At 39.1% G+C, this 13,496-nt stretch overlaps 1 protein-coding gene across 2 annotated transcripts; it reads left to right on the top strand.

Moving 5' to 3' along the window:
- Nucleotides 1-2,893: 2,893 nt before the first annotated feature.
- On the top strand, nucleotides 2,894-12,847 carry LOC127471811 (uncharacterized). Of its 2 annotated transcripts, XM_051789147.1 has the most exons (5): nucleotides 2,894-3,087; nucleotides 3,845-5,710; nucleotides 6,657-6,782; nucleotides 8,774-8,896; nucleotides 10,075-12,847. In XM_051789147.1, the coding sequence occupies exons 1-5, from the start codon at nucleotides 2,940-2,942 to the stop codon at nucleotides 10,110-10,112; spliced, it is 2,301 nt and encodes a 766-aa protein (XP_051645107.1). In that variant the 5' UTR covers nucleotides 2,894-2,939; the 3' UTR covers nucleotides 10,113-12,847. The 2 variants fall into 2 exon arrangements, with proteins under 2 accessions (XP_051645107.1, XP_051645108.1); XM_051789148.1 differs by lacking the exon at nucleotides 10,075-12,847 and having other exon boundaries at nucleotides 8,774-8,901.
- The last annotated feature ends 649 nt before the right edge of the window (nucleotides 12,848-13,496 follow it).

Genomic DNA, 13,496 nt, shown 5'->3' with positions numbered 1-13,496 from the left:
CCCCTGGGATCCACCTGCAAGCTGAGCCTGGCCATGTCCACTTTACATTCCAGTGCCTCCTCTTCCCTCTGGGACTTGCCTTTGGTCCTTTGGCCCTCCTGGAGTCCTGGAATGTCCTTTGGCCAAGCACAGGTTTGCTGGCCCTTGAGCAAATGCCACTTGAGGCTTGTGGGGCATGGAGCTTGCCTCAGGAGAAGAGGAAGTGACAGGGGCATGGGAGGCAGGAGTGGGTTTTATTCTCATATGGGCCCTTCACTTAAGAGTTGGACTCAATGATCCTTGTGGGTCCCTTTCCACTCAGAATATTCTGATTCTGTGACTCTGATTCTGACTCTGAAGGCTGATGGGAGGTCTGAGGGAAAGAAAAATCCTGATAAATGCAACTTTTTAAAAGCTAGTGAGTGTCATTTATTTTCTTTATTTCTCTTTGGGTCCACTCACCAAAAGAAAAGCTAGGAGTTTCGCTTCAAAAAGGTGAAAGTATGATGGATGAAGGAGCTGGGGATTTAAAACATCTGACATGAGTCATATAATCATTGAATGTTAAGGTTGAAAGGAACCTTAAAAATCATCTAGTTCCAACCCCCCTGCCATGGGCAGGGACACCTTTTACTAGACCAGGTTTCTCAAAGCCCCATCCAACCTGGCCTTGAACACTGCCAGGGATAAGGTATCCAGCAACCTCCCTGGGCAGCCTGTTCCAGTTTCTTACAACCCTCACAGCAGAGAATGTCTTCCTAACACCTAGCCTAAATTTTCTCTCTTTCAGTTTGTACCCATTACTCCTTGTCCTGTCACTACAAGTGGCTGGTTGCACTAAGTACAAGCGCTGCCATCACTGGAAAGGACAAGCTTTGGCTGGGGAGGTCTGCGAGGATTGAATCAGTCATCCTTCCCAGGCATTTTATATTTTGTGTCTTGGTGCAAAGAACACGTTTAATCTGAACATTACAGTAAGAAAAAAAAACAGAGGTTTTGTGAATTTCCCAACACAGAAATGAAAACAATCTCTAAGCATCCGTACCTCTTTGTTTTTCCTTAGCCACTCACCTGCCTGCATAGCTCATGCACTGTGCTTTCTTCTCCTGCCACCTGCCCCAGTACCTGAGCACTGTATTTGGAGATGTGCAATTCCAGAGTAGCAACTGAGATTCTCATCTCCTGTAAAGACCCATCACAGAGTCAAATTGCAACCTCACATTTCATGAATTCCTGTCATACATGGTGGAGTACACTGTACTGCAATAAGTGCTTCTCCTGTTCATATGGAAAGCACATTACATTTCTCAGCCCACTTAGCCATGTTAGGATTGAAGAGCATTGCTCCCTTTACTCCATACTGAACAACTGGCAAACCTTGGAAACAAATATAAACTTGGCCTTGTATTGTCTGATTTTTTTTTCCTACAAGAAGTGTCTCTAACAGTAGATTTAATCAGAAAATGGGTAATACTTCCCTTCTTTTTTTTAATGTAAGTTCCAACATACAAAAGGGAAATACCGGATTCACTTAGAGATGCAGCTTAAACATCTGCAAGATGAGACTGCCAGCTTTCTGTACACCAGCTGAAGGCCTTTACCATTATTCCTACCCTCATGTTTTGACTCTCCTCCCACACATTGACTGAAAAAGGTCCCCTGCGTCACTGCTAAATAAGCCTCAGGTGGGAGGGGGAGTGGACAAGTAGCAGCTGCCTACCATAAAGAGGGTAAGCAGAGAACGTGGTTACTTTCTTCCTGGGCTGTGAGAAGCAGCAACCTTAGTTTTGAGGGGCTCTAAGGGGGGCAGGAATAGCTTAGTTTTTGGAGGGGGGGGGAATTGTTTTTGTGGGTTATTTTCTTTCCCTACATTGCTGTCTCTCTGAAAGGTCAAAATAATTCTGGGAGCTTTGGCCTGGGAGAGTGTGTAGGCTTTTTGATGCTTTCAAGAGCTGGACAGGCCACCCTGCATGGAAACTGAAGAGGGCTCCAGTGTTCCTAAAAGTGTTCTGAAACTCTAGGCTGAAGGGTGTGCTAGTTTGTAACAGGTCTTGAATTAATTTTCCTATAACTTTAAAGTGCTTAAATTCTCCACAGATTTGAGCTGGTGTTGTTTTTTTATTATTATTGTTCTGTGCAGTCACCAGATCTTCTGTGTTCTCCGATTTCTTATATTCTTTTTTATAACCTATGTGTGATAGGGTTATATCACTTGCATGGGTAGGAATGGGCTGAGATTAGTGTGTTAGTTAACTGAAGAAATAAGTGTGGGAGGAAGTTCCATCTTGTGAATTTTTTATGATTCTGAATGCAAACTTACACATAAGGATTTTGGTGGGGTTGTTTTTGTTACCTATCGTTTGGTTTAAGCATAGGAAGCGTGGTGTCACTGAAATATTTAGTTTACTATGTCAGCTATCATTGTTCTTAAATAAATTATAAAGTACAAATCCTGAATTAATAGAATTCTTATTGTGATGTGTAACAATATGTATTAGCATTAAGAAGCGTTTCCTTTCTGAAACATTAAATGTCTGATAGTGTGAAGCCTTCTGTTGCCTTTTTTTTTTTTGGTGGCCTCTTGCTCAGGGCTGATTGACTGGAGGCTCCTTCTTTTAATTGGCTGGGATGCTACTTATGGATGCATGCATCTAAGACTACTAAAGTTCTATGACTGTCCTGTGTCTTTAAAGCACGTTATAAGGTTGGCTTGAAGGACTGATACTGAAAGCTGCATATAAAAACTAGCTTAGCAAAGGATAACTGAAATATTTGACCTTGATAGTAATGTCAGTCTTCTACTTTCTGTTTGGAAGACAGTAGCTTTCTTTCGGAAGGATCTGGTTTCTTTGGGCTGGGAGAGGAATGTCTGCTAAATTCTGGCAGCATAAAATCATTAGGTTGTGCAGTTTTTAAGTGATTGATAATGATCCTTTCTCTCTTTCGGTGTTTAAAGAAAAATGAATACTGCCTCAACTTCAGAAAGTGGATCATATTCCCCAAGCAACTCAAGACCCTTTTTTTATGCTCAGCCATCAGCACAACAGCCTTATCCAAATCCATGGTACCTCAGCCATGGATACAGTCCATATTATGTACCTGCTCCAGGTAAGGTAAATGAGAGCTCTCTGCGGTAGCTTTGCTTAGTAAGTTACTGTAGTAAGTTACTGCTAGAGCAGAGGAAACAAATATGTATCTATGTTAATGGGATTCTTGGGAGCTTAAGTGAAAATGAATGTAATGCTTCAGTTGTCAAAAATCTGATTTATTAAGTATTACTTAAGTATGTAGCCTCTGTGGTAGAAAGCATCTGTTCCTGGAGAATGGAAGCTAAGCAAAATATTAAGTAATGGTCATCCTGCAGACACAGAGCTCTAGAACATGCCAAGCAATTAATATGCATGTGTATATATGAGTTCCATATGTGCATACACAATAGGTATGGATATATGTAAGCTTAAAAAATTATTTAAAAAATAATTATAAGAGAAGTATTGTTAAATACATCTTGTAAGCGCTATACTTATGTTAACTTCTATCCGGAGCTGTCTTTTTCAAAGATAATGCTACAGCAATATTCCATGAAATAACAAAAAAAAACCAGGTACAGAAAACTAAGTGGTGAATGTTCCAAGGAATGAAATCAAGCTCTGGTTAAAGTGTAGGTGTCCAGATAAGCTATTCCATAACAAGAAACTCTCTCTGAGTTTTTGCACCAGATTTGTTTCCAAGCATTGAAAGGTGGAGTGCTTTATTTAATGATGTGTCTGATCTTGTAGCTGTCCCTGTGTATGCAAGTAAATATTTATCAGGATGACTTATTTCAGAAGGAAAATATATTTATCTTTTTATCACCAACGTCTAGGCTTCCGAAGTGGAAATCCATATTTGCCGTTTTATTCTGTTGCGCTCCATGAGTACCCTGGATTTTTTGTTCCACAGCATCCAATGCATGCAAGAGTTAACAGAAGGCCTTATTTTAATGCTGCCCTACCTTCCCCTATGTTTTATCATGCAACAAGATTTAGACACTATAATACCCCTGGGAAAAAAACGGAGACAAAAGAAACACAGACTGATCCTAGACAGCCTGAAAGCAAGCAAAAAAAGCATCAAGATATCCGTACAGAAACGAAAGGTTGTGATGCAGGAAATATGGCCTGTGTTTCTTCTGGTATAGGTACAGAGACTGAGAGTACCTCAGAGAAACAGGATTCATCTGGATCTTCCATTGTGGTAGACAGAGAGTTTCATAACAAGGACCCTGCCAGCTCTACACAGTATAGAAATCTTCCTACTGGAAGCTATGCCTTTGAGAAGGAAGAAGTGAGGATAGAATATGGAAATGGCTCTCCAGCTATTCAACTGTGGAAGTCCTTTAAAGAAACTATCCCTTTGTATGATGTGGCAAGTGGTAAATCAGTCCCAGAGAACATAGTGCCATGTGACTTATTTTCTGTTAGCTCATGTGAAGGCATGATATATGGCCCTCATGAAAGGAGGCAAATGGTGCCAGGAGCTTCCTTAGATGAGAGACAAGCTGTTGTCCCCACAAAACAGGGTGCTGAAGCTGTGCAAGAAAAAGATGTCCAAAATAACGAAGTGCAGCTGGATGCAGAAAAGCTAGCAAATACAAGTCAACAGGCAAAATCCCCCCCAGGTGAAACCATGGCAGTACAAATCACAGAGCTGGCAAGATCTGTTGGCATAGATAGACCACTGGTAAGACAGGATGTGGTAATAGCTAAGAAGTCTAGCACTAAAAAATCTGCAGGCTCTATTCAACAAGCAGGACTGCTTCCATCTAATATGGAGGTAATGAGTGACTTGAGTTTTCAGCAGAAAAAGCTGAGTTTAAGCCACAGAGCAATCAATGAAAGCCAGACAGGTAAAAGTATTTGGTGTGACAAATCAATTGAGAAGGATGCTACAAACTATGACATTTGTTTGCCACAAAGGAAGTGTCAAAGTGTAATCAGTCCTTCTTCTGATGACACGTCCTCTAGAGAAGAAGGCTCATCAAGTGATAATGCCCCAGTGTCTTATTTTGTCCCTGACTATGTGCTTCAGAAAAGCATGTATACTTCTCAGAAAAGTACAGATGGCTTGGAGAAAGAGAAAATTAAAAGTGGTGGGTCCCTTAATGAAGATGAAGCGGTAGAAAAGGAGCAGATGAACAGCTTGAATGATCAAGATGACAATTCTTCAGCCACTAAGGTTAAAGAGGCTTCCAGTAAAGGTAGAAAGCTGGGAGCTGTTTCAAGATCTTCTACTAGGAAAGAAATCAATTCTCTCAACAAAAAAGCAGCTAAAAGTTTGTCAGAAGTTGAGGACTCAGAAGAATATTATGTGAAGGGTGAAGAGGAGGATGAAGATGGAGAGGATGAGGAGGATGAGGATGATGACATGGATGAAATGGAGTATTTCTTTCAAGAAACCCTTCCATATGGCATTTTGACACCAAATAAAGGAAGCTTCTACCAAGTTGGCCGGAGAGTGCTTTGGAAACCACCTAAAAATGCTGTACCAGCACAATTAATTAGCTGGCCTGCTCAAGAGAAAATGAAAACTAGGAGTGGGCTTGTTGAAAATATTGGTGTAGTTTACAAGCCAAAGGAGAAAGAACAAGATGAAGTTGTATATAGTGACTATGGGTATTATGGAAGAAAGAGGCCTATGACAAGAAGAGAAGGACTTGAGCACCAGCGAATGCTACGGAAATTCTTGGGAGGTAAGCTAATTGCTGAGGATGAAGTGCTGATTAATAGCATACACAAAACACCTAATTGCAGTTGCAAATTGTAGCTTGAACCAGTGGGAAGATTAGAGGAGGTTGTAGCTTTAGGTTTGGCTTAGAGCCAGATGTCCTGCAAAATACTTTTTTCAAGCAGAAGGAGTTTGCTGCATTTTTTAACCTATTGCATAAGGGTTCTGCATCTTCACAACCATCAGAGAACAGTGCAGAAACTCTCCTTTGACTCAGATTTGATATACTTCACTTTCTGGCATTAGTGGCAATTTATTAATTTGAAAAGCTTAAGGTCACTTGAACTACATGTTTACTTGTGCTTAATATCTTGGAAGCTCTGCATTTAAGCTTATACAAACAGTCTGACTCTCCTATCACAGGCTCATGCTAGGTGCACTAAACAGGATTAAGTTCATTATAATCCAGTGGATATACCCTGTATAACTTCTCTGCAGAAGGGGAGTCAAATAGTTACTTTTTTTTTTTTAATAGCAGCTGTTGCTTTTTTTTAGAAACAAAAGTTTTGCTGTATTTTCAGAAAAAGCAGTCTGAAACTATTAAATTTGACCTGGAAAAGAATATCTTATTTACTCAAAGGTAGATGTTAGAAATTAGATTCATCTAAGGTGAGAATAAGCAGTTATGTGGGCACCTTAGTAGGTGGCTGCTGTTTAGTATAGTCTTATATTATGAAAGACAATCATTATATTTACTTTTAATAACAGGCTTACTGTTCTTAAACTTTTTCTTTCTACAAAATCTGTAGACTTGTTTTTGTCAAGTGTGGCCTTCAGAAAACTGTTTCTATTTCAATAGACTCCTACAATTAGATTCAGTAGCTAGGTTTGCATTCTGGCTTGTGGATCAAACAGTATATTAGCAAAACTAAATACTGACCTTAAATCAACTTTTTCCTTTTTTTAATTAGGAAGGCTGCTAAGGGAGACCGTGGGGATGCTGCCTGAAGAGTATTGGATTAGAAGTGGTGCTAAACCCAAATTCAGTAGCCAAATACATGGTAGTCTCTCACCTCAAGCCAAGAGCAAAGACCAAGGTACAACTTCCTCAATGTGTTTTTGTTCTTAAGGAACATTCAAAAAGATATGGTACAAAATAGCAAGCATATGATATTTGGATGAGGTTTGAAAATAATAAAACTAATTCTTGTTGTCTGATGTTGATGAAATGCCTTTCAGTCAGTACATCCTGGGCATATTTACAGCCTTGTCAAACCCTAACAGGAGAATAAGAATGCATTATAGGTACTTTGGGTTTTTTAAAGGCATTATGGGAAATCAAAGCATCAAATGCTTTGACGTGGCCAAGTGAAGCCTTTATTTATGTAAAGCTGTTACTGCCATAAACTCTAATATTAAATCTTTACCCAGATAATGCTTCTCTTGAGTGCATATGCAGTGGTAGCTCCTAATCTTCTGATCTTATGTTTGAGTAAAACATATGGGGAGTGATGTGGTAGCTACACAGGCAAATGATCAGGGAAACTAGCATAGGCCAACAGTTACCCTGATGCTGCTAAAGGATGACTGAGTGCAAATCATTGTGATCTCGTCAAAGAAAAGATGAAGAAATCAAATATTCTAGCAAAGTAAAAGGTTAGATAGTTTCAATACCTTTTTATTAACTCCTGAAGCAGAATGTTTTTTCTTTACAATTAATATTTACTTGGAGTTCAGATCTGTTTTGGGTGCTTTTTAAGAGTGTTTCTTGGTATCATCATCATGGCTAGGCTTTGCGAACAAAGATTTGGGAAGGGCTTTACCCACACTTGCTACAAGTGCGCTGGTGGCTAAAAAGGCCTGGAACAGCTATAGAATTTGTTGCAGTGCTACTCTCCTGGGTCACATGCCTTCAAGTATCTCAGGATCAGTCTATCAAATAATGGAGTGTAAAGCTGTTTTCAGAACAGACTGACTCGCTTCTCTTCAGTTCACTGATAATATGCATCAGATTTTCTGTATCAACAGCCTAGTAGACTATTCTTTAGAGTGTATTCCTCAGAGTTCTCTTTCTGCATTGCTTTCTTGCTTAAGCATACTGGGATTTGGGATTACTTGCATTTTGCATTGGAGGCTTTCTATCCACAGACTTCAGTGTTGTAGGGGTCCTTTTTATTCCAGAGTGCTCTACAAAAGTTGAAAACATTTTACTTTAGCAGCACTGTTCTTAGCTCCTCTACAACAATTCATAAAAGTATGATAATAGTTCTAAAATAATTTTGTTACTTTTAACTTTCAGCATGTTTCTTCTATCTCTTTGAAGTCACAGATGGTCCACCATACTGAGGATGTTTGGTCTATGTGTTATTCCTTGCTTTCTCCTCCTCCTTTTCCAGCCTGTGTAGTTTGAAGAAGCTATCACAGTGTTAGGAAGCAGGAATCAGTGTTTTCTGAATGCTGTTCATGCCAACGGATACCTCAGAAGTGATAGTAAAATCACATCCTTTTTAAAATGTTGCCTTTTTTTAATTAGGAAGGCTGCTAAGGGAGACCGTGGGGATGCTGCCTGAAGAGTATTGGATTGTTTTTTCAAATTAATCTTAAATTTAAGCTCCTGCAAGTAAGGGGGGTTGGCTAGAGACATAGATATATTGCTTTAGCAGTAATATCATATGCTAAATTTGACTTCTTGAAGAGTGTACCTGTGGTGCATAACTTTACAGGTCTGAAGGATTACGTTTTCTAAAGACAGTGAATGAGTTGGATCACTTGGACAGCTATCAACTAGCCTTGAACACTTAGACAGACAGTGAGCTACAGCAGAATTATCCAACTCTCATTGGGTACTTTTTTGCCATACTAACACCTATCCAAATTATGACCCAATATACAATGCATCCAGAATTATGGTTAGACAATGATTCAATATTGTAGACATACAAGACTGGCTTGACATGTGTAGAGTCAATTTTATCAGCTAATAGGCACATAGAAGGGAGGGAGAAAGAGGAACATCACAGGCCAGTTGTTGAAAGACAAGGTTAAATTTGTCTTGAAGAAATAACACCAGTTGTATCTTGCTATTTAGGATGCCCACCTTTGGTTAAACCAAAGAAGAAAAGAATAGGCAAGCCACCTTCAAAACGCAGGGACACAAGACTTGAGGTGGAAGAAGTGGTGTGGGAGATGCCTAAATACAGTATACACCAAGGTTAGTATACAGTGACAAGCTACAAAAACAACAGTTACCAGTATTTTTTCATTACTGTCTCAGGGATTAATTTTTCTCTGTTTGAACTGCAAGGATGTTGGACAGCTTGTGAAATAACAGCAAATGCTACGTATGTGGATAAGATAAGGGGTGGGGAAAAAAAGGCAAGCTAAACTTTGTGCACTTAGTCACCTTGCTATGAATACCAGTGTAGCTTTGACCAGGTTAGGTTCCTTCTCTTTGCTTAAGGCAAGGATGGGGGAGGAAATCCACACAAAAACCTACTGTTTCAGTCTAGTTGCTCTTCAGACTGCTCTATGCTTTTAAAGTGCTGGGTCCTATGTCACTTTGGAGTATATCCTTTTCTTTAAGCTACAGGTCTGTCTCAACCAAATTATTGTATTTTGATACAACACAAATGCATATAGATAATACTTAAGAACTTTATGGAGTAGGAACTTCTTGCTACTTTGGAGGAAAATGGGGAAAAATAATGGGGGAAAAATCACATTAAGTAATAATTATGCTTTTGTGTATTTGTGTGAGAGTCTGAAAAGGTTATAAATTGAAAAGGGGTCTGTACCTACAGGAAGCTACCTAAAAGATCAGATTTCTTTCTGGAAAAGAACAAGCTAGCATAGTAAAGTGAACTTGAATATTCCATCTGGGAACATGAGTAAAAAAATAGTCTCTTTCTCATATTAAAAAGAGGATTGCACTTCCCTGTATTTGCAAGGTTGGAAACAGATTGAAGTGTCTTATTAGTGAAAATTTGGTGTCGGTCCTGAAACCAGATTGTTTCTTTAATTGCTGATCAGTTCTTAGTAGAAGCAACCAGGAAACTTGCACAATCCCAAAGTATTTCTTATTTGTCCCAGAAATAGTTGATGTTTCTTGGATACATTCAACACAGTAGTTACAAGAACACACTGAGAATGTGCTATGAGTTTCACATGGAACTCTTATCTGTTATGCTGGGATATTCTGAAGCCCAAAGTTACTCATGTGGAGTTTATACTTGCTGGGAAGTCGAGTACATAATTGTAATATTGACCATCAATGCCTGCAGTAGGAAAAGGCAATACTTATGTCTATCTTTCTTTAGAAGCAAATTGACATATTGTTTGGAGGCAGAATGCATACTTCAGTCTGTCTTTCTTTTCTTTTTTTACTTTTAGGTCGTGGAACAAAAAGGTCCCTCTGTAAGAGAAGATAATTGCAAATATTGGGGCAGGAGGGGGGAAAAATGTATCAAAGGTTTGTTTTGCATAATCCAAAATTCAATTATTATTGTATATTTTGTAAGTTGCTCTGCACTCTTAAGGGGTAAGAAGTGACACTGTAAAGACTGAGGATGCTATGAAAATGGAATGAAATATTTAACACCAGTCACCTTTTTATAACTAGCACATCCACTATTTAAGTAATAAATTTCATAGAATTGCACTTTGAGACTTTTTGTATTCAATCAATACACAGCAAAAAAGCTTAACATGGGCACATATATGCACCAGTGCTGTTATAGCACACCAGTTATTGCTGCCCAGCTCCTAAACTCTGCAGGATTGTGAAGCCTGTCAATGTCATCTCATATGTGATGTGACCATAAGCACGAGATTCTCTTCCAGCAGCTGGATTTTTGGCTGGATTTGGTTTTGTCAAAGTGTAAAGGAATATAGTTAGAGCTGTATCAAGTCCAAGTACTGACTTGAAGTTTCAAGGCAGTTCCTCAGATCTTCCTCTCTTCAAATGCATGATTGAGGACTAAAACTAAAGCAGTGAATCGATGTGATGCTTCCCCTTCCTCCCCTTCTTTTCCTGTGGAGATTTTTTGAGTCTGTTATGGAGACCTGGAGCTGCAGAGACGGATCTTGAAGGTGAAACAAAAGGTTTTGATGGTGTGCCCTGTTTCCTGACTTCTTACTGATGGCTTCTATTACAGTTGATACAGACCTTGCCAACTGACTACAGAGAAGTCTCTTTAGAGAACTGAGATGATAAAACTAGGTCTCTGCTATCTTATGAATAATGGAAATAGACTGATTTAAATGAGCTGGATAGCTCAAAAATTGATATTTTTTTAAAATGACTATAAAGGCTAATATCACCATGTGAGAAGAATAAATATGATGCTGCTAGTCTCGAATTATTCCCAAATAGAATGACAGTGTGAGTGACAAAGGCAGAGAAACTAAAAAAAAAAAACCCACCTGTTTTTCTTTAATAAAGGGTGGAGGGATTGGACAGACAAAACTTGTCTTTTGCCTTCTCTCCCATGTTGTTATTCTGTGTCCTAGAGTAACCTACATGGATAAAAGTAGCATTTCCTGTGACTGCATTCAAATTTCACGCCTACCTAGTCAGACCTGTAACTGAGGTTATGCTGTTTGCACTCAGTGAGGAGTACTGATGTTTCCCTACCCAACTGATCCTTGATTTTTCTGTTATTTTTAATAACACTTGCTTACTTGTTAAAGCTCTACTGTAATTGTAGCCTTTACCCCAAGCTGTTAGGAGAAAGAAACCACTCTGATGCCAAGTTTCTATTTCCTTTCTACTCTAAGCCCTTCAAGAAAATAAGGAACAGAAATTCTTATTTGGCTTTTGTGCTGCACAGAATCTCTGTTGGACCAGAACCTCAAAGAATAAACTTAGGGAGGGAATTACCTCAAGCATGGAGTTTTTTAATACCCAATTCTGCTGACAGGCTTAACTATGTCTTTTGCTGCTTATCTGATGAAGAAATATTCATGACCTCAGGATCAGATGGCACTCTTTTGGGACTGGCTAATACTTGATAGGTGCTCCCAAGATCATGCTAGTCAGCCCTTTACAGGCCTTGCACTAGTCAGTGTGATTTCTACTCAGATGCAAGAAACAATTTAGAGCCTGGTGATGCTGGCTCCCAAGGAGATGTGAGGGAGTAGCAGTAGGAGTGTTTAGACAGCTCTTTGTCTGAAAACAAATGCTATTTTAAACTGATGGCGTATATCTTGTAGTATATTCATGCTATGCATCCACACCAATGCTTAAAGTAGTATGCATGAATGTTCTAGTGCTCCAGAAATAATTCTTTGATAATATATATGGTATGTGGTGTATTCTACTCAAACAGTACTAGTCCTGTGACCTTAAATCTAAGTTTTCTGCTTGCCTTTTTTTCCACTCAGCAGCATGGATGATTTGTGGATTGCATCTTAACTGGCTTACAGCTGTTATCTAATGTTCCAGTGGGTAAAATGGCCATGCTTCACAAAGGCTGTGAAGTACAAACGAACTCCATTTTAATAGGCTGTGAATTCAAGCCCAGACTCTTTTTATTCAGCCAGGTAACCAGCCCCAGTGATATTTAATTTTGCAGATGCGCATACGTGTCAGCTTTTGTTACCACTGCAGCTGGACTGCCCAGTGATTCACTGCAGAGCTGGCAGGATTGTGGACTTGTAACTGTTGCAGTTCTGCATTGCCTTGGCAGCTTTCACATGCTTCCTGCAGCATCTGCTGAAGGGCAGCTGAAGAATCTATTTGCTGCTTGGCACACCAGCAACAAACCTTAGAGGCCTCTGAGGCTGCCATACTGTGATCTTCGTCTGGGCAGACTTACTGTCTGTGACTCAGGATTTCTAAATCGTTATTTGTAACTAACTGAAACCTCTGTTGCAAAGTGGGTGTGGTGTAATCACTGATGAGGAGCCAGTGGGCTATGTTGGCTTGCCAGGTTTTAATACTGTATTTTAATTTTCAGTTTGCTAGCACCTGGATGGCAAAGTTTTCCCTTTTACAATGTCCTGTTTTCTGCCTTATTTTGGAAAAAATTAATTACAGGTCTTCTTATTAAAATCAAACAGCGAAGATGGGAGTCAATGGCCAAAAAAAAAACCAATAATGCAAAACCTGTAACACTCATGGCATGCTAACTGGAGGCACACCAAGGAAAAAACAAATTCACTCTTTAAGAGTTCTCAGCTTCCCCTGACTTGCTGCCACTGGCTGTCTCACTCGACAAGGCTATAAACCCCAAGTAATTTCATGACCAAAGGAATGTGACAGATGTCAGTATTTTTCCTGAAATACCTTTCCGACAAAAATTGTTCAGAGTATTAAGATAATTAAAGCTGGGAGCTGAAGAGCTGTGAAGCTGTATTGCTTATGGAGTTTGTTTTAGCTGCATTTCATACTTATTTAGATTCCTGGAACTATACATTTATGCTATTTCTAACCCTCAGGCTTCAGCAGAACTTGCAAATGGAAGTATATGTCTATAAAGTAGGTCAGAAAAAAATTGTTTGAACAAAAACATTTAAATGGTTATGATTTAACAAATGAGGCTAATCAGTCTTTCAAGACTATAACTTTCTATCCTGCTTTCTGGGTTTACTTCTACTAAGAACAATTTTCCATTAATATAAAAGGAGTGTTGGTATTTATCTCTAGTCTACATATTTCTAAAAGACTTAGAGTCTCTCAAATGACAGCTTTGGCATTGTTTAAAATGCCAAATGATGATACAAATTGTGCTTCTCTCCTCTCTAGTGCTGGCTGCTAATCAGCACTATTATAAATCTTACTCTGCTGAAACTGTTAGTTTTAATTTTCAAAT

Source organism: Manacus candei, unplaced genomic scaffold (assembly GCF_025592945.1).
Source record: "Manacus candei isolate 608988 ecotype Guabito, Panama unplaced genomic scaffold, ASM2559294v1 h1tg000026l, whole genome shotgun sequence".
NCBI lineage: Eukaryota > Metazoa > Chordata > Aves > Passeriformes > Pipridae > Manacus > Manacus candei.
The sequence above is the reverse complement of the archived record's forward strand: the minus strand, read 5'-3'. Positions and strand labels throughout refer to the sequence as shown.

Excerpts from the sequence above, each read along its gene's own strand:
- LOC127471811 (XM_051789147.1), top strand. The coding sequence starts at position 2,940 with ATGAATACTGCCTCAACTTCAGAAAGTGGATCATATTCCCCAAGCAAC. Across the intron at positions 3,088-3,844 it reads ATATTATGTACCTGCTCCAG|GCTTCCGAAGTGGAAATCCA; the intron begins GTAAGGTAAATG and ends ACCAACGTCTAG. Across the intron at positions 8,897-10,074 it reads TAAATACAGTATACACCAAG|GTCGTGGAACAAAAAGGTCC; the intron begins GTTAGTATACAG and ends TTTTACTTTTAG.